Here is a 16253-nt window from a genome sequence, read left to right as displayed (position 1 = left end):
TCTACGGGCCCAATGATGCTGAAGCGGAAGCCACTGAGCAACTGAGCCGATGCTGTATCCAGGTCTCTAAATACATCCATGCTTGCTAAATTTGTCGCTAGTTGCTTTTAAGAACTAACGCTAACTAGCAACTGAAAAGTCACAAAATGCAGGGAGAAATTCACCAGGTTGGCAAGACTGGTTGACACTGTTAGCACTGTTTACGCTGTTAGCATCATTAGCTGCTAACACTGTTCGCTGGTAGCTGCTAGCTCAGCCACCTCCATGTTGAGAGCCATGTGGAGATAACCTCTGAATCATAGATACGCTCTGAATAACCTATAAATCTCCTTTACCCAAATGCTTTCAGTGAAGCTCTTATCTCTCAAGCAATACTGGTAACACACAGTCACCAGTGGTATATATTTACTGTTTTCACATTTAATTTCTCATAACTTGCTTGATTGTTGATTCATAGACACACTTACTAGTTGTGGATTAAAACTGATGCACATAAAGACTGAACTGTTTCCAAAAATTCAAGTGGATTCAAATTACTGTTAGCTATTTTGGCAGTGTTTTCTGTCTGCTCTCTTCTTCTATTCAAACAACCTTTGGTCTCTATTTATAGATCACATCCTCTTCATTTCTTAGTCCTCAGGATTTTCAATTATATGCAGACTCTTTTAAGTACACTCGCTGGCCTGATCATGGATCATTAGCTTGTTTCAGTATCCACCGCAGGCTTTATTTGATATAAAGCTGAGAGAACAAAATACAGGGCATGCAGGGCAAGCTTAAACTCACTGGCTTTTCAAATAGTATGCGTATTTGGGTCATGCATTGCAGCTGATGGTTTCCTCATATGTGTGTGTGTGAGTGTGTGCGCCTGAGTGTGCTGAGGCATGCTACATGACTCATTTACCGTGGAAAAGGAGGGGTTTTCCAAATAGGCCTACTATAAATATCTCTGGTAGTGTACTCTAAACATGGCTGAATTATTACATGTACACAACTGGGACAAAGATACATTTCATCACACGCCAGTACACGCTCAACATCCTCCTTATACACCTGCTAATTATGAAACGATGTACCAATTGTTATGGATTGTGAAGTCTGCTTTCTCTCTTGTAAAGACGTGTCCTGAAATGAACCGTCTGTGACAAGACAAACAGGAGCTAAAAAAAACAACTGGTTGATGGAGGACAGAACAGCAATTTGTACGAGTCAGACTGAAGGAAATAACCGAGACAGGTAAAGATATACCGCTGTGTAAATGGCAAATAGGAAATGGCAAACTATAATAGCAATATTTAAAACATTTGCTCAGCACTTGCAGCGAAGAAAGAGGCGGGAATGCAAACGAAGGTGGAGGAGATCAAACTAGCGCTGATAAAGAGCCGAGTTAATTCAGATGGAAATGTTCAGACACATGCTGCCCTCTAATACGGAGACAGCTCATCCATCAAGGACACCCAAAACCATTGAAAAGCTGTGCACATACATTTCATCTTCCAGTATTACTATTCACAGTTTTATGGCTTTATTGGCAGCTGATATACTTGGTGCTACTTTGCCAGTTTTGACCATTAAAGTCTATAAATTTTATGTCTGACTGTTCCTACAACTTAAGGAAACTTAGATTTAGGGTGTTTTAAGACTTTTTAAATGCCACTCAGAATGAAATTTAAGACAAATTTCAAAAAACAACATGACTAAACATCGGTTATGAGGGGTTGGGGACACTTTTGCCAAAATGATTATGGTAACTTTAACCCTGACTTTTTTTGTCTCGTGGCGGAGACAAGGGTAGAACAAAACTGGGAGATAGCCAGCCTCCATCGTGCAGAGTTTGAAAAACATTTTGCATAAAATACACAGAGCCTCTTCTGAACTGCCTTGTGGTGGTTTCATGCCGCAAAATCTTGAAATAGCCATTTTTTTTTTTGTTGAATTTGCACTTCCCCATTTCGTCCAGGGCACAGTGACAGCTACCAGACAGTTAATCCTCTGCTCTGAGCATCCACGCTGTAAAAACTAAATACGAGTGTTGCTGGTTGCCCTATCTTGATCTACATGATGTTAATATAACAGGCATATGGGAAATTATTTAAGAAAAAAATGATGTTTGCAATTGTTTTGAGGTTTAACAATGCAACATTTACATGTCTTAGAATTTTAAGACTTTTGAAAGCTTGGTTTAAGTCATTTCAATACCAGTTAAGGCCTAATTTTTAGATTAATGAATTCAGTGCCTTTGAATCTGCAGGAATTTATATGCTGTATGTTCTATATACAGGCCCCTTTTAAAAGCTAATCTTGATCTCCACTAGACCACCTGTTCAAATTCCTCACCAGCTACCTGTATGGCATTTAGCAACCAGCTGAATCATGTAAGAATTATATTGCAAAGTCAATCTCGATCTGGGCTTTGTGTGCAGCTATGCGTGCCTGTGTAATGTCTGTGTGAGCATACCTGTGTTTATGAGTGTGCTTGCTTTCCCTTCTATTAATAGCAGACCTCCAGTAGCTGACCCTGCATTAACACATGATGTCAGTCAGCAGGCCAGATTATGACCCATCAGATTGTTACTCTGACACCCCCCAAACACACACACACAGATGTGAAAACACACTATGCATGATTGGAGTACATACTGTACATTGCTTTCATAGAATATATATACTTACTCTCCTGCCACGCACCTTCTCAAACCGCTAAACCTGCACACAGGAAAAAAATGCTATCTGTCCACAGACACACACGTCTACACATATGGACATACAGTACGCTTGCACCAGCAGCCTGTGAAGGATTATTTTAGATCTGTGAGTCTGCGGGACTCCTTGCATACAGTACATACCTCCATCAGGGGGAGCCAGGTGCTGGGTCTGCTGAGGCCCCACTGGAGAGGCACTAATCCTGGGTCACTGCTGGCTGTCAGGGCCTGGGTCCTGAAACTTCTGTGTCAAGCATGTAACCCGCTGCTGTGTATCAACACAGAGGAGACAAATGCTCCGCAGGGTCGGTCTGCCGAGGGATTAAATACACGACTTGGTACTGTATGTTCAGTATGTTGATATCAATCACACACACACACACACAGACAGAGAGAGAGAGAGAGAGAGAGAGAGAGGGAGAGAGAGAGTCTCGCTTCCCTCATTTCAGAGGCCATTGCACTGACTTACATTCATATCCTGGAGACTTTCCCAAACTCTAACCTTGACCTAAAACTAACTTTAACCTAAATACCAAAGCTAATGTTGTAACTATGAACCTGTATAAAAAGAAGAATAAGTGCCAGTGCATTATAACTTTCTTTAAGGAGTTATCTTCCCTTTCACCTGACCTTTCCCTAACCTTAACCTCTACTTCACCCCAACCTTACCCTAGCTTTAACCCAAGTCTTTAGCGATTTACGTTATGAGGACTTGTGTTTTGTCCCCAATGGGACGGCGAGTCTTCACACTATGACTGTGTAAATAGATTTATGTTCCCACAACATCATAATACACACACACACACACCATGTCTGTATATGAGATAAAGGTTTTGTGTAACTGTTCACAAGTCCGTGTGGGTACAAGTTGTGCAAGAGTGTACATGTGAGAAAAAAAAGTGTTGTGTGTGTGAATTCACAGGAGGGAGAGGCACTGAGGGTGGGGTGCATCTGTGGATGTTAGGCAACATAGAACAGCTGACAGTACTGCTTTGCACACACACACACTCTCTCTCTCTCTCTCTCTCTCTCATACACACATTAACACACTGCACAATAAGACTACTGCTCTGTCATCGAGTGCTTACCACTTCCTCCTCCCCTCTACTCGTCTCCTCCCTCTATCCGCATATAGTATAGTACTACATGCTCTAGTTGACAGCTCATGCCGAGCCAGCACATTCCACATTATTACTACTTCAGATGTTTGTGGCCCAGAAGCGCGTCGATTGGCTGAGCTGCCTCAGACACCGGGGCTACTGAGAGCCAATCAAGAGCCTGCTCTGGGGAGTAAAGAGACAGACAGTAAATTCAAAGGGAACTCCCTCTGCTGGGCGATACAGAGAATGTCTGGTGTTGTCTAAACACAGACACAACTGTCTGTTAATGGAATGTAATCTAATATTCACTTCACAAGGGAGGAGTTGTTTTCCAACGTTTGCTAATACTACCAACGGGTTATATTTGCTCTCTTCTCTCTGTTACCTTCCCTGGCTCCGGCTTTCTTCTTCTCTGACTCAGTCACTTCACTATTCCTCATTATTCTTGCACAAATCTTACTCACATATATGAATATATGCACTTCCTCCAGATCCATCTCTCCCCCATTAATTATTCTCTCTCACTACCAGTATGAGCCGTCCTGCAGCTCGGCCTGAGCAGACATAAGAACACCAAATGACACATTTACACATTAGGACACATGCAGACATATAAAAACCACCGGTCCAAGCACAAAGACCTGCTGCTGCTGCCCTACAGAACACCATGTCGCCCTATGCAACCCTGGACATCATCCAAAGGCCTTGCATGAAATTCTGTGAGGCATCTAAGGGTGGAGCATCCCTCCATACAAGTTCCAAAGAAATATCAGACTACTGAGTCAGATGGAAAGTCCAGTGACGGAGGCGCAAAAGGTGAGTCACAAATATGTGTCCGTGTGCGTGTGTGTGTGAGTAGGCCAGTATAAAGTTCACGCAGTATACTTTCAGAGTCAAATAAACCACAGTGCAGATGTCACACGTCAAATATGAATTCTTTTCAGTTTCATTTACTTCATATTGGCGTCCTCGCCGGGTGAACTGAATCTTAACTCAGCAAGCCTTCAGCACATACTGACAATACACCCATGATACAAGCACTGTACTTGAGTAGAATTTAAGGGTACTTGAATGAAAAACTAAATTATAAGTTTAGCTAAATTGTGCAGTAGCTTGCTGGTTTAACTACATTCATATTTGCATTGTGATTCAAGTAGTTGAATTACTTTTTTTTTGCTACTTTTGTGTATTTAACTACTGAAACTACAATCAATGGTCATACAAGGGAAGAAAGGGTTTTTATTTTTATTCTACCGTTGCTTCTTTGCTGTAATTGAACCCCCTTTGACCACAATTAGTCATAAGTATTGATTATTGCTATTCATTAACATTAAGGAATGTTTGAGAAGTTGTTGCATACTATTGTAGAAGTTACCTGGCTAACTGAGTAACCCTGTTTGGTGCAATACTCCCACCTGGACTCTAGTCTCTTAAACCAGCTGTCTGGCTGATGAACCAAAGCTAAGGTTCCTTACACTTTCCTGTGATCCGTGGGCTATTTTATTTTATTTATTTAATTATTTGACTTCATTAATTTATGTATTTTTGTTGACGTGAACAAGCGGGCACTTTTGCAGTAAACTCAGTAAAGTTTTTTGCTTGCATGTGAGTTTTTTGTATTATATTTTGTTATAATTTTGTATGACATGTACATTTTGATCATTTTTTTGATATTTTTATGGGCATTTTTTGCCTTTAATTGACAGGATAGTGAAGTGTGAGAGAGAAGGAGTTGAACCCGGGCCGCTGCGGCAACAGCCTTGTACATGGGGCGCCTGCCCTACCACTAAGCCACCGACGCCCCTTGATCATTTTTCAAAGATTTAGTAAAGAGACTTTTTTTAAGTCGCTTTAGTTAACCAGACTAGATTTCTCCCGAGGGATGCTCTGCTGTAGTTTAACTTTTTCCTGCGTGAAGTATCTTGTAGCTTGCAAAGGCTGCTTCCCCAACAGTGCTTGTACTTTTCTTGAGTATGTCGATTTTATATTACTTCACACTCCTACTTCACCACATCTCAGAGGGAAATATTGCTCTTTCTACGTCATTACATTTATTTTATAACTAAAGTTACTAGTTAATGAATAATTAATAGAATATCTCATTAAATTAATAAATTACAATGTATTTTTTTATGGCTACCCGGCAGTATAAAAAGTAATCAAAATTAGCTCCATCTTTACCAGCTGCGAAATTATTATCAATAATTATAATCCAGTAAAATTACCAATATTCTGAAATTAGCCATTTAGCACAATGAGTACTTTTGGTACTTTTAGCATATTTTGAAGCTAATACTTGTGTAATTTTACCAAAGTAAGACTTTGAAGGCAGGACTTTTACTTGAAACAGAATATTTCTTCTTTTGCTTAAAAGCTCTGAGTACTTCTTCCACCACTAAACATAGTGGAGCATTTAGCAGCTAACAAGTCAGCTATTTTCCCCAGGAGTTGGTGGCGACCAAAAACAGAGCTGAAAGGAAAGTGAATATTGAAATGAATGCTCATGTTTCGCTGTATCTGCTGGATGTTTAAATTAGCATGTGTTTTCTAACCAGTTTGCTGCATCAACTTCATAAGGTGATAATATGTCAGTATTGTGCGTGCAGCTTGTTTCGGCCACCCTCAGGTGCCCAGAAAGTCAGTTGATACAGCTTTCATTTTTATACAAAACCATTTCTTCAATAAAAATTTGAGTGATAGCTGTAAACCCTACACACCTTTAGTCCTGCAGCTCTGATGAAACTGTCTTTGCTAAAGTTGTACAGTATAATGTACTAAGTAAAGTTTAAGTGCAGTGTCACTTCACCTCAAGTGTCTTTTTGTCTAAGAGTGAAGACAACATTAGTTATGTGTGTGTGTGTAGATTGGCGGGCTGGTGTCTGTTTGTCTTTCGCATGCTCATGTACTGTGTGTATGCGACAGAGAGCAAACAGAGAAAGCTGAGCTGTGCAGGGCATCTCTTGTATAATAACTGAGAGCTTTAGTGAGGCTGGATGAATTTTAATAGAGTTCTGCGGGGTATTCCATCGCCTCTGGTCCCACGGCTCAAAGATCAGAGAGAATTTTCAAGCATGGTGTCCCTCAGCCTCTCACACTCGCTCCCTCTCATTCTTTCTCTCTTCCTCCCTTTTTTCCCTCCGCACTCCTCTTCCCATTTTCACTCTCCCTCTTTTCTCATTTTGAACTCCCTTTTCCAATCCTTTCCTTCCTCTTGGGCTTTTGTCTCTCTCTTAATCCCTTTCTGCGTCTCACACTTTCTGTTGCTTTTCCTCCCTCCCTCTCTCCCTCTCTCTCTCCACTCCGTCTCCCTGTGAAATTTGTATTAGAGCCACTCGAGGCGTAATTATTGCTAAGCCTCTCTCAGTTCCCTGGCACAGAGAACAACTCATGACTCTCAGCACAAAAACTTGCTACTGAAGGACAAAATGCTGTGATGAACTTTTAAAATCATGCACAATGGCTGACAAAATGTTTGGATAGTTTTTTCCCTCTCCCTGCCTCAGAGCCATTTAAGGAGTTTAATACTTTTTTTACTCGTATCTAAGTTCTACAAGCACAAAATTTATGGAAGATGTTACACATTTATAATTCAGACACTGCATTTACATATGTTCTACCACTCCTCCTTGGTGTCAGACCACACATGAGGGTGTAGGTACAAGCTCCGAGATGATCTATTCATCCCTAAAGGTCAGAGTTTGGAAGTAATTAGAAAAAACAGGAGACACCAAAGATACGTATGAAAGACAACAAGGCTGCCTTGACAGCAACATGGTGCACAACAGCTCAACACGATGACATTAGACGACCAGAGCTGGTAGAAAAGTCTTGAATGGTGTCTGTGATTTGTGTCTTTTGTTTCATTAGAGTGTGCTGGAGTCAGAAAGTTGGCAAGAGACTGGTGATAATTACTAATTCATAAGGATTAATGGTTGCTATTTAAAAACCTACCATTCCGTGGAGAGCCGAACGAACGTTGTGTCTTCCTACTGGGACCCTTAAGATAAAATATGCCCCTGGCTAATCTTACAAGAACACGGCTCATAAAAATTCAACTCCACAGCACTTTGGCACTGGAAATAAAAAAAATTAGTGTAACTGAAGTTATGCCTTACATCAAGTTACCTACATAAACTGTCCCTGAGTGGCAACTTTTTGTCATGTGAGTAACCTTATTAATTATCTTAGACCTTTGAAGGCACCCCAAAATTAAAAACATATTTCTCCTCTTACCTGCAGTGCTGTTAATCAGTCTAGATTGTTTTGGTGTGAGCTGGCAAGCGTTGGAGATATTCAGCCAAAGTGTGTCACTAGAAATGAGGGACTCCTGAAGGAAAAGTCAGGGTACAGAGAGAACCAGAAAGTGAAAGAGGAAGAGAGGCAATGGCCACATGTAAGGAAGCACCAGGTGTGACAGACAGAGCTGAAGGTGAGGAGTGAAGCAGACTAATTTTCAGCAAATAAAACCTGCTGTATCAGGCTCAGTCTTAAAGCTACAGTAAAGACAGATATTAAACTAGAGTACCTTAGGCATCCATCGGTACCTACCATGGACCATCCATCGGTACCTACCATGCTATCTTCACGGAAAGGGGGCAAATAATGTGCCAAAGTTACACTAAACTTTGACAAGGGAAGAAGTAACATCGCCTTTTTTCAAAATTATTTCTGCACACTGGGGTCCCTAAAGTCTTGCAATTATATACATTTGGTATGACTGAAAAACTAAGAGTTAACAGCCATATACTCTTTACACTATTTCAGTTCTGCACACAATTTGATCTTACACATTTATACCTTACAGTACTTTTTGCAGTCAATGTTTGATTTTACTTCTCTCTGCTGCCCTCCCACCCCTGATGGGTTTGGAAGAGGGACCCACTTTGGCAGGCCTGGCCTTCGGCATCAGATACCTATGCACCGAGGCGACGGTAAGGGCTGCACTGGAATTTTTGATGCTTCGAGCAACTAAAGAGTGGAAATGTTCGCATGGGTTGGGCAGGAGGAAAGGAGGTGGTGGATGGGCCCAACAAATTCTGGACTTTCACCCAGGAGGCTGCTGTTTGTTTCCCCTGTGAACCAAGTCAATTGAGTTATTCTCCTAACAGTGTAGTGTGCTAGTTTGTGTAGCACACTGCATGAGTGACGTATATCACGTGACGTTACATTATGTTTGTAAAAAAAAAACTACTAATGAGGTTTTTACAATCCCTTACCGTGTGCTTTGGTTGCCTAAACCTAAGGAAGTAAACTTAAAAAACTTTTTTACCCATGTCTGAAATTTATTTTGAAAAGAGACCACGTGTTTAACAAGCTGAAGTTGTACATTTCCTGTGAAAATGAAGATTTATTTTGAAAAGACAGTGCATGTAACTAGTGTAAATTGACAAGGGCGCTCCCTAAGCGTACAAAACTGATGCCGAAGGAGCACCTAGAGTGTCGTAGTTTGACGTGTTGGCCCACTGACCAACCGTCTGTATTTGACGAGTTGGGAGTGCGAGTAGATGCAGTCTTCCTTCTGTGCGATGATACAGCTGGCAGGTGTAGTTCGGTTGACAGTAAATAGTTCCTACTTGAAACTGCTCACAAAAAGGTCTGTGGATTATCTTTAGTAATTGAGTCATGATTTTTGGCACTTTCAAGACCACAAACCAAATGCCACCTATTTCCATTTTATTCAAGAAAAGGCAGACATCTCTACGGCTGATATCTCCAACACTGTGCAGCTCACACCAAAATAATCTACACTGAAAAACAGCGTTACAGGTAAGAGGACTATTGTGTATTTTTGATTTTGGAGTGAACTGTCCCTTTAATCAAACACTAAAAGTTTATTGATGCGTGAGAAAAGTTGGCACAGTGGTACTGCCATTTAAGGTCAATTTTGCCCCTCGCAGAGTATATCTAGGGGAGCTAAATCAAAAATGTAAGTCAACAAGTTGCATCATTCTTTATCCAAGTAAATCACCTTGCATGACCTGCAGCCTAACAGCTTCTCATGCACAGATATTTTTGCAGTGACTTTGCACAAGTCAGCAACCCAAAAACGGCTGGAGATGTCACAGAGAAAAGCAATTGCTGTCTAAGAATTAAAATAGACGTCTGTCAGCAATGTGTGCGTACAATGTGTATCACATCATTAGCTGCTGCTGTAACTGTGAAGTGACAGACAGGACAGGAAGGCAGGTGCTGCAGAAATATATTTGTGCAAGTCAGCGTTTGTTTTTTGCCCTCAGTTCTGATAAAAGTTATGTATTTAATAGTAGCAAAAACACAGACAATACTTTTTGTTGTTTATCTTTGAAAATAATGCCAGCATCTAATAACTACAGTCTGTTTCCATCTACTGTATCTGGGCCACAACAATCTGTAATAATCTGTGTTGTCTAATGTCACCCCCATGTGGCATAAAGTGTTATAGCAGCTGTGGAGAACAGTCATGTTTAAAGATGCAACATTTTTGTATTTAACAAGTCCACATGAAATTCTCTTTTCAACATGGGCGAAAAAGCACAGCAGTTGTGAAATCAATGCAAACAGCAAATAATATTCCTACTGTACATTTAATGACATCTTTATAGTGGAGTTTGGTTGGTTTGGACGATTTCTGTTGTAGTTTTCAACTAGAAGTTGGTTTGTACTTCAGTTTAAGGATGCCGTCAGGTTGAAAGTCAGATATTGACATCAAGGTGCAAACCACGTGCCTGTAGTACCAGAGCGTGTAATGTTCTTTACAGGTCTTTAAGTTAAAACTAATCCCTTTAATCCTGTATTTCTATAGCACGGTAGCTCTGTCACCCACATTCTCAGGCATGAGACAAAGAAGATTGATTTCTTAATGTATTCTGAAAATCCTGTCATTTAAGTTTTTTGCTAAATCAGCCCTTTTTTACTGTTTGACCTCTGAAACTTTTTCCTGTTAGTAACACATCACCCTTCTTAGTCCTCACAAGACACTGCATTACGACACTCAAACACTTTGCATGCTCTTCTCCAACACTCGTAAGTTCCATGCTACATTCAAACATTTCCTCTGTGCACCTTTAAGAGCTGCACAGATGAAGGTTGCTAAGAAACATGTTCCCCCTTTAATGAGGCAGCACCCCCTTTGGACCAATTAAGGACACCAATTACATTTTCACTTAAGCAAGGGGACAAAAGTCGTTAAATGAAAGTCTTAAAGAAGAAACTTATTTGGGATCTTTTATTCAGTTTTCAACAGCTACTTCATGAGTGGTAATCAGTGTTATTTTGTAAGTGCTAGATCAGCAGGCGGTTGTTTTATCTTGGTTTTGTCAGAATGTGTCTTGTAAATTGAGATATCATGTGCAAAATGGTTAGTTGTATCAAAATATTTGAATAAGTTTGTCTTTCACATGTGAAGGTATGTATATTTGAGACAATATGGCCTTAATATTTTACATAAATCATGTATTAGTATGGTAAATAAGTCGCCATACTGTGGATTTAAATTAACTTTAAACTGGAATGCTACGCCAACATTGTCACATTTTAATAAATCATTAATTATCTTTGATACCAGAGGAGTTTTACATCAGTCGCCAGGATAAATGTTGGCATTGTACATTTCTGCAAACCACAGATGTGTAACCTTTGTATGTTATTATACAACAAGTATGTTGAAACTGTGTTTGGGCACAAAAACCACTTGGTTATGGTAAGAAAAAGAAAAAGTTTTAGCCTAAAATACCCAGTTTGGTGCTACAGTCACAGCTGGAAATACCACAATGTCTCACTAAAAACAACAACAACAAAAAAAGGTTTTATTATTTCTTGGTTTCAAACGGTGGTCTGCAGCTTGGCAGCCATCTTGCCTAGGTCTCACGCCATCCACAATCCCCATTTGTCAGCTCATACACATGTAATCAGAACTACTTCACTTTAGGAACGTTGATATGATACGTGTGAAATGTACAGATGTAATTTTTCCATAGTTTGCAGAAACATACAATGCCAATATTGTCTTCTGGCTCGCAGGCTATTGACATCGTGCATAAGTAGACATCTGACATGAGCAGTAGGAATTCATAGTGCAGTTCAGACAATCAGTGGTTCTGTGATGCAAAACAGTTGCCCTGAGTCACAAGAATTACAACGACATTTAAAATAGCGAAATAATACTTCCTCATTAAAATATCCATAGGCACAAAGAATAGATGCAAATAAGCCTGGCGTTAATTTCCTTCAGTCTGAGACACAATGTCAACACAATACATGAGCAAACCAAACATGTGAGTCACCATTGTTACCTGGAAGAAAAGAAAAATGCTTAAAAGAAAATGCAGCTTTATGCATTAAACTCTTCTGTGATGATAGGTGGTGTCAAATTACTCTGATTGCATGTTCCGGTTTGAAGATTCAAACATTACGACAATAAGCTTCACAAAAAAAAAAGTTTATGACATAGCACACATGTTAAAATTCACACCATATGAGAAAAGTCTCAAAATATCCCAGAAACATCGGACAGCACCATTTTCAGCTGAACATACTTTGCGATTATCAAAAATCACAATACTGTAGAGGGTTTCCTCCTGACAGCTTATCTGTTGATTCAGTGGTAAAAAAAAAATATTAAAGATGTAAAGCTGGATTATTTTGACTCCAAATGACCCAGGCCTAAAACAGTACGCATCCAGTTTTAAAGTGCAGTTTGAGTCCTTGTTTGATCCAATGAAGAAATGGGCAAATGCATTGTTCAGATGTGGCTGGTTTAAATTTAAGACACTTAGCACACGTGGGCCTGCAGCGCTTTGTCATTATACCTTGTCAAGTATACGAGAGTCTGCCGCCTGAGGAGAGGCTATCTGCCCCCTCGGCGCTGCACAACAATGGTCCCTGCCACGATGTCGTACACAGTCCTGTTGTGCTGGAAGAAGAGCAAGGTGATGAAGACGGGAAAGAGGAAGGCGATGGAGAAGTTCTTGTTGAGCGCTCGCACTGTAGAGCTGTGGAAGTTAAGACAAAAGAACAAGACAAAACAAGAGGTTAGATTGAGACTGCATTCAGTGTGAACTTAGTGTTCGACACCAGAATAGACTCAAACGTGGACAATCAAATTTAAAAGTATCCAGTGTCTGATTACTCACGCAGAGAATGAAACATTAGATGCTGGGACTACGAGGACTCGATTGGGTCGCACCAGAGTGGATGTGTCACACGTCACCACCCGCAGGCCGAGCAGAAACTTCCCTGGTGTGGCACCACCGGCACCCCAGATACAGATGGTCTGATTGGACAAGAAGGACAGATTTACACAGTTTAATACTGCACGCAATTTCTTTTTTTTGCTAATGTGAGATGCACATTGGTAATAACCCTGTGGGCTCCTGACCGTCCTTATAAAATGCACATAACAACAGCTAAAGGCAGAACTTATTAATTATAGCATGCAGCAGGAGTTAAAAGGCAAGAAATTAATTGTCAGCTTTACACAAACAAGTGCAGAAGCTTAGACAGAAGGAAACATGCCAGATGGCATTAGTGTGAGCAGAGGTGTCTGAGCGTCCCAAGGCTGGCTCCCACCTGGGAAAACAACCGCTGATGCAGAAGTCAAACAAGAGACGCGATACATGACTTCATCTACGGCAACTATGAATGCAACGTTGCATCAGTGTCCTCTGTGGGAGGTAATGTTGTGTTGCAGGAGAACTCAGACTCATTATTACACACAAGCATGTGACAATGAGGCGGCTCATGCTGAGTGTGAATGGAGGAAATGGGGAATGTTATATCATTTATTTTCACTACAAATACAACTGATGTGTTAGGAAGAAGTCCCTTAACTCATTCATTCCCTCCCCGTAGACTTGAAAGGTGTTTCTAAATGTTGTAAATGGATCGATGTGAAATTACTTTTGAGCAATATGTCAATATGAATCTATATGAAAACTATCAAGCACTGTATTATGCAACTTTGGTTATAAACACGAACCACGCAGCTTGACGAGCTAAAATATTGCATGTTGCATCTGTACCACCTTTGTCGAGGCAGTGCAGAGACTCACCTCATAGATGCACACTAGCACCCTGTAGACCAGAGCGACAGCCATCATCTTCTGCAGGTCCTCCATGGATGTGTTCTCGTCTATCTCCTCCACGATGAAGTGGGTGATGAATTTGGCAATGTCCCTTTAAAGAGAGGAGACTGTGTGAGACTGTGTGAGGATGCATCTGGGGAATGTAATGCAGACTTTTTGGAGATGCAAATTCTGTATTTTGCATTAACTGATGCCTGAATCTGTTTAATAGCTTCACTCACTTCATACCACTCAGATGCATGATCCACAGCACGATGGTGGCCTTCACACAAAACAGGATAAAGAAGTCCACCGTCTCAGCCAGGAACCTCTGGAGAGGAGAGGGGATGGTGTACTCCCGTCCTGCAGGGAAGCACATGAAAAGACAAGTGTACTGAGAATACTCTTGTACCCAGTGGGACACATTTCTGCATTAGCCTGTCTAATTTAAATAATGAAATAAATTACCTTGACTGGCTACAGCAGGTCTGCTGAACTTATCAGAGGTTAACAAAGCACTTAAAAGACCCTAATGACTCTAAGCATTTAAGCTTGTTTCCACAGGGCATTATACTTAACCCTGCTTCCCATCAGGCACATGACCCAGCTTGTACAGAATAATGCCCACACACATTAGTGCAGGCCTTTGGATACTACTGCAGCTCACTGTAACACTGGTCCATACCTGCCTGAGGTGGATTCCCATTCTGCTGCTGCTGGGTTGGCCGCCGGGCATCCGTAGCTGAGGTCTGCTCCGTGTGGGCACCACCTGGGTGAGGGTAGGGTGCAGGGAAGCTGAGGGGGTAAGGGTAGCTGTACCCGTTCAGGGCGTCAAAAGCCTGCTGTCCACCGCCGGATGTCGATGCAGGTGGACCCGGTGTCTGAGCGCTCGTGCCCGGCGGAGGGAAACTGCAGTGAGGAGGGAAGGGGAAGGCTGACAGAGCCAAGCAGCTCTGCCAGTTGGCATAGCCCCAGTAATACTGCCACATCCACTGCTGCAACTTCGCGCAGTACTCCGTTGTCGCGTTTGTCTGAGGCTGCTTTGCGTCTCCTTCCGGGCCGCGGCTGTCACTCGGCGGTGTCGCAGACATGTCTGACCCACTTCACAGTCTAATGTCACAAGAAAATATTTTTTAAAACGTCTGCACGGTGTCAGGTGATGGCTCCTTAGCTCCGCTCATTAGCTCCCTGCTGTGCTGCTGCTGGATACAGGCACAGCGCTGGTTTGTAAATACAGGGATTTCCGGGATCACGCAATGTTAAATAGTACCTTCCAGGTCGGTGTCGTTGTAAAATATTTCAGCCATTCAAATAAAACAATAACATGTAATTCATAATTACATTATCTACCTCGTTTATGCAGTAGATATCAGTGAAATACCATCAAGTTGTGGAAATTGCTAATAACACCCCCCCTTTTGTCATTAATGGTATGCTCCATTTAAAGGAGCAGCCTGTGTATTTTCCTAATGTGCTGCAACAGCTCCATCACTAGGCCCAAAATCACGTTCTCTCAGTAGCTTGTGGTAACAAAAACTATTTATTGCACTATTATTTTAAAATAAATAAATAAATAAACAGAACATTTTTTTCAGTTTACTGGGGAGTGCCCTAAACTTCAGGGGTTTGGCAGGGTGTATGTGACACCTTATCTAGTAGTCATGGTGATTTCTTTACTGGGTGACTTTACCAAGTCCAGCCTCAAACAATAACCATGCTCTAAGGCTCACAAACATTTTGCTGGCCATTGCTAATAAAAAATGTATTGCGTTAAAATGGAAATCAAATTCCCCCCTCCAAATTGGAATGTGGTTTTTAATGAATAAAATGAATAGCTGTGTACCAGGGGTGTCAAACTCATTTTCATTCAGGGGCCACATACAGCCCAGTTTGATCTCCAGTGGGCTGCACCAGTAAAACCATTACATAATAACCTATAGATAACGACACCTTTAAATTTTTCCCTTTTTAAGTGTAAAGAAGTCAATTCTGAAAACGTTCATCCATTTACACAACAGATGATATCCTCAGAAAAATATGTGCAAACCCAACAGTATGTCTCAGTTTTTCCACATTCAGTCAGTCTACTACTCACTTTCATTACATGTGACTTTTTAAAAAATAATTTAAAAGTGGAAGCTATGGAAAAAGCAGGTTAAGTCATCCCTTGTCTTATAAACCATTTACAGTCTAAAGTTCTGTCAGTGCCTCAGCAGCAGGTTCCACCAATATAGTTTTACGATAGAAGTCTGATATTGATTGATTGATATTTTTTACGATGTTCTATATCTTTAAATATGACCACCGTAAGTGTTCATTGTTATTTCAGAGAGCTGTATTCTGGTCAGGGTGGAAAAGCCTCTGAGGCAGCATTTTACATGAAGTACCTACTCACTGTTTAAACCTGGTAT

General features: G+C 41.0%; 1 protein-coding gene across 1 annotated transcript; it reads right to left on the bottom strand.

Annotated features, from left to right (window-relative positions):
- Positions 1-11300: 11300 nt before the first annotated feature.
- fam8a1a (family with sequence similarity 8 member A1a) lies at positions 11301-15159 on the bottom strand. The gene is made up of 5 exons (XM_050034402.1): positions 14528-15159; positions 14085-14205; positions 13831-13954; positions 12913-13052; positions 11301-12771 (listed from the first exon to the last, which is right to left on the bottom strand). Exons 1-5 carry the CDS (start codon positions 14931-14933, stop codon positions 12627-12629), a joined length of 936 nt encoding a protein of 311 aa, XP_049890359.1. The 5' UTR covers positions 14934-15159; the 3' UTR covers positions 11301-12626.
- Between the last annotated feature and the right edge of the window lie 1094 nt (positions 15160-16253).

This window comes from Epinephelus moara, chromosome 22 (genome assembly GCF_006386435.1).
Source record: "Epinephelus moara isolate mb chromosome 22, YSFRI_EMoa_1.0, whole genome shotgun sequence".
Taxonomy (NCBI): domain Eukaryota; kingdom Metazoa; phylum Chordata; class Actinopteri; order Perciformes; family Serranidae; genus Epinephelus; species Epinephelus moara.
This window is presented reverse-complemented; position numbering and strand designations above follow the sequence as displayed.

Bases quoted from the DNA above. Each gene is read 5' to 3' on its own strand.
- fam8a1a (XM_050034402.1), bottom strand. From the start codon at position 14,933: ATGTCTGCGACACCGCCGAGTGACAGCCGCGGCCCGGAAGGAGACGCA. The intron at 14,206-14,527 runs GTATGGACCAGT...GCTTCCCTGCAG, and splicing joins TGGGAATCCACCTCAGGCAG to GACGGGAGTACACCATCCCC. The intron at 13,955-14,084 runs GTGAGTGAAGCT...CTCTCTTTAAAG, and splicing joins ATGCATCTGAGTGGTATGAA to GGACATTGCCAAATTCATCA.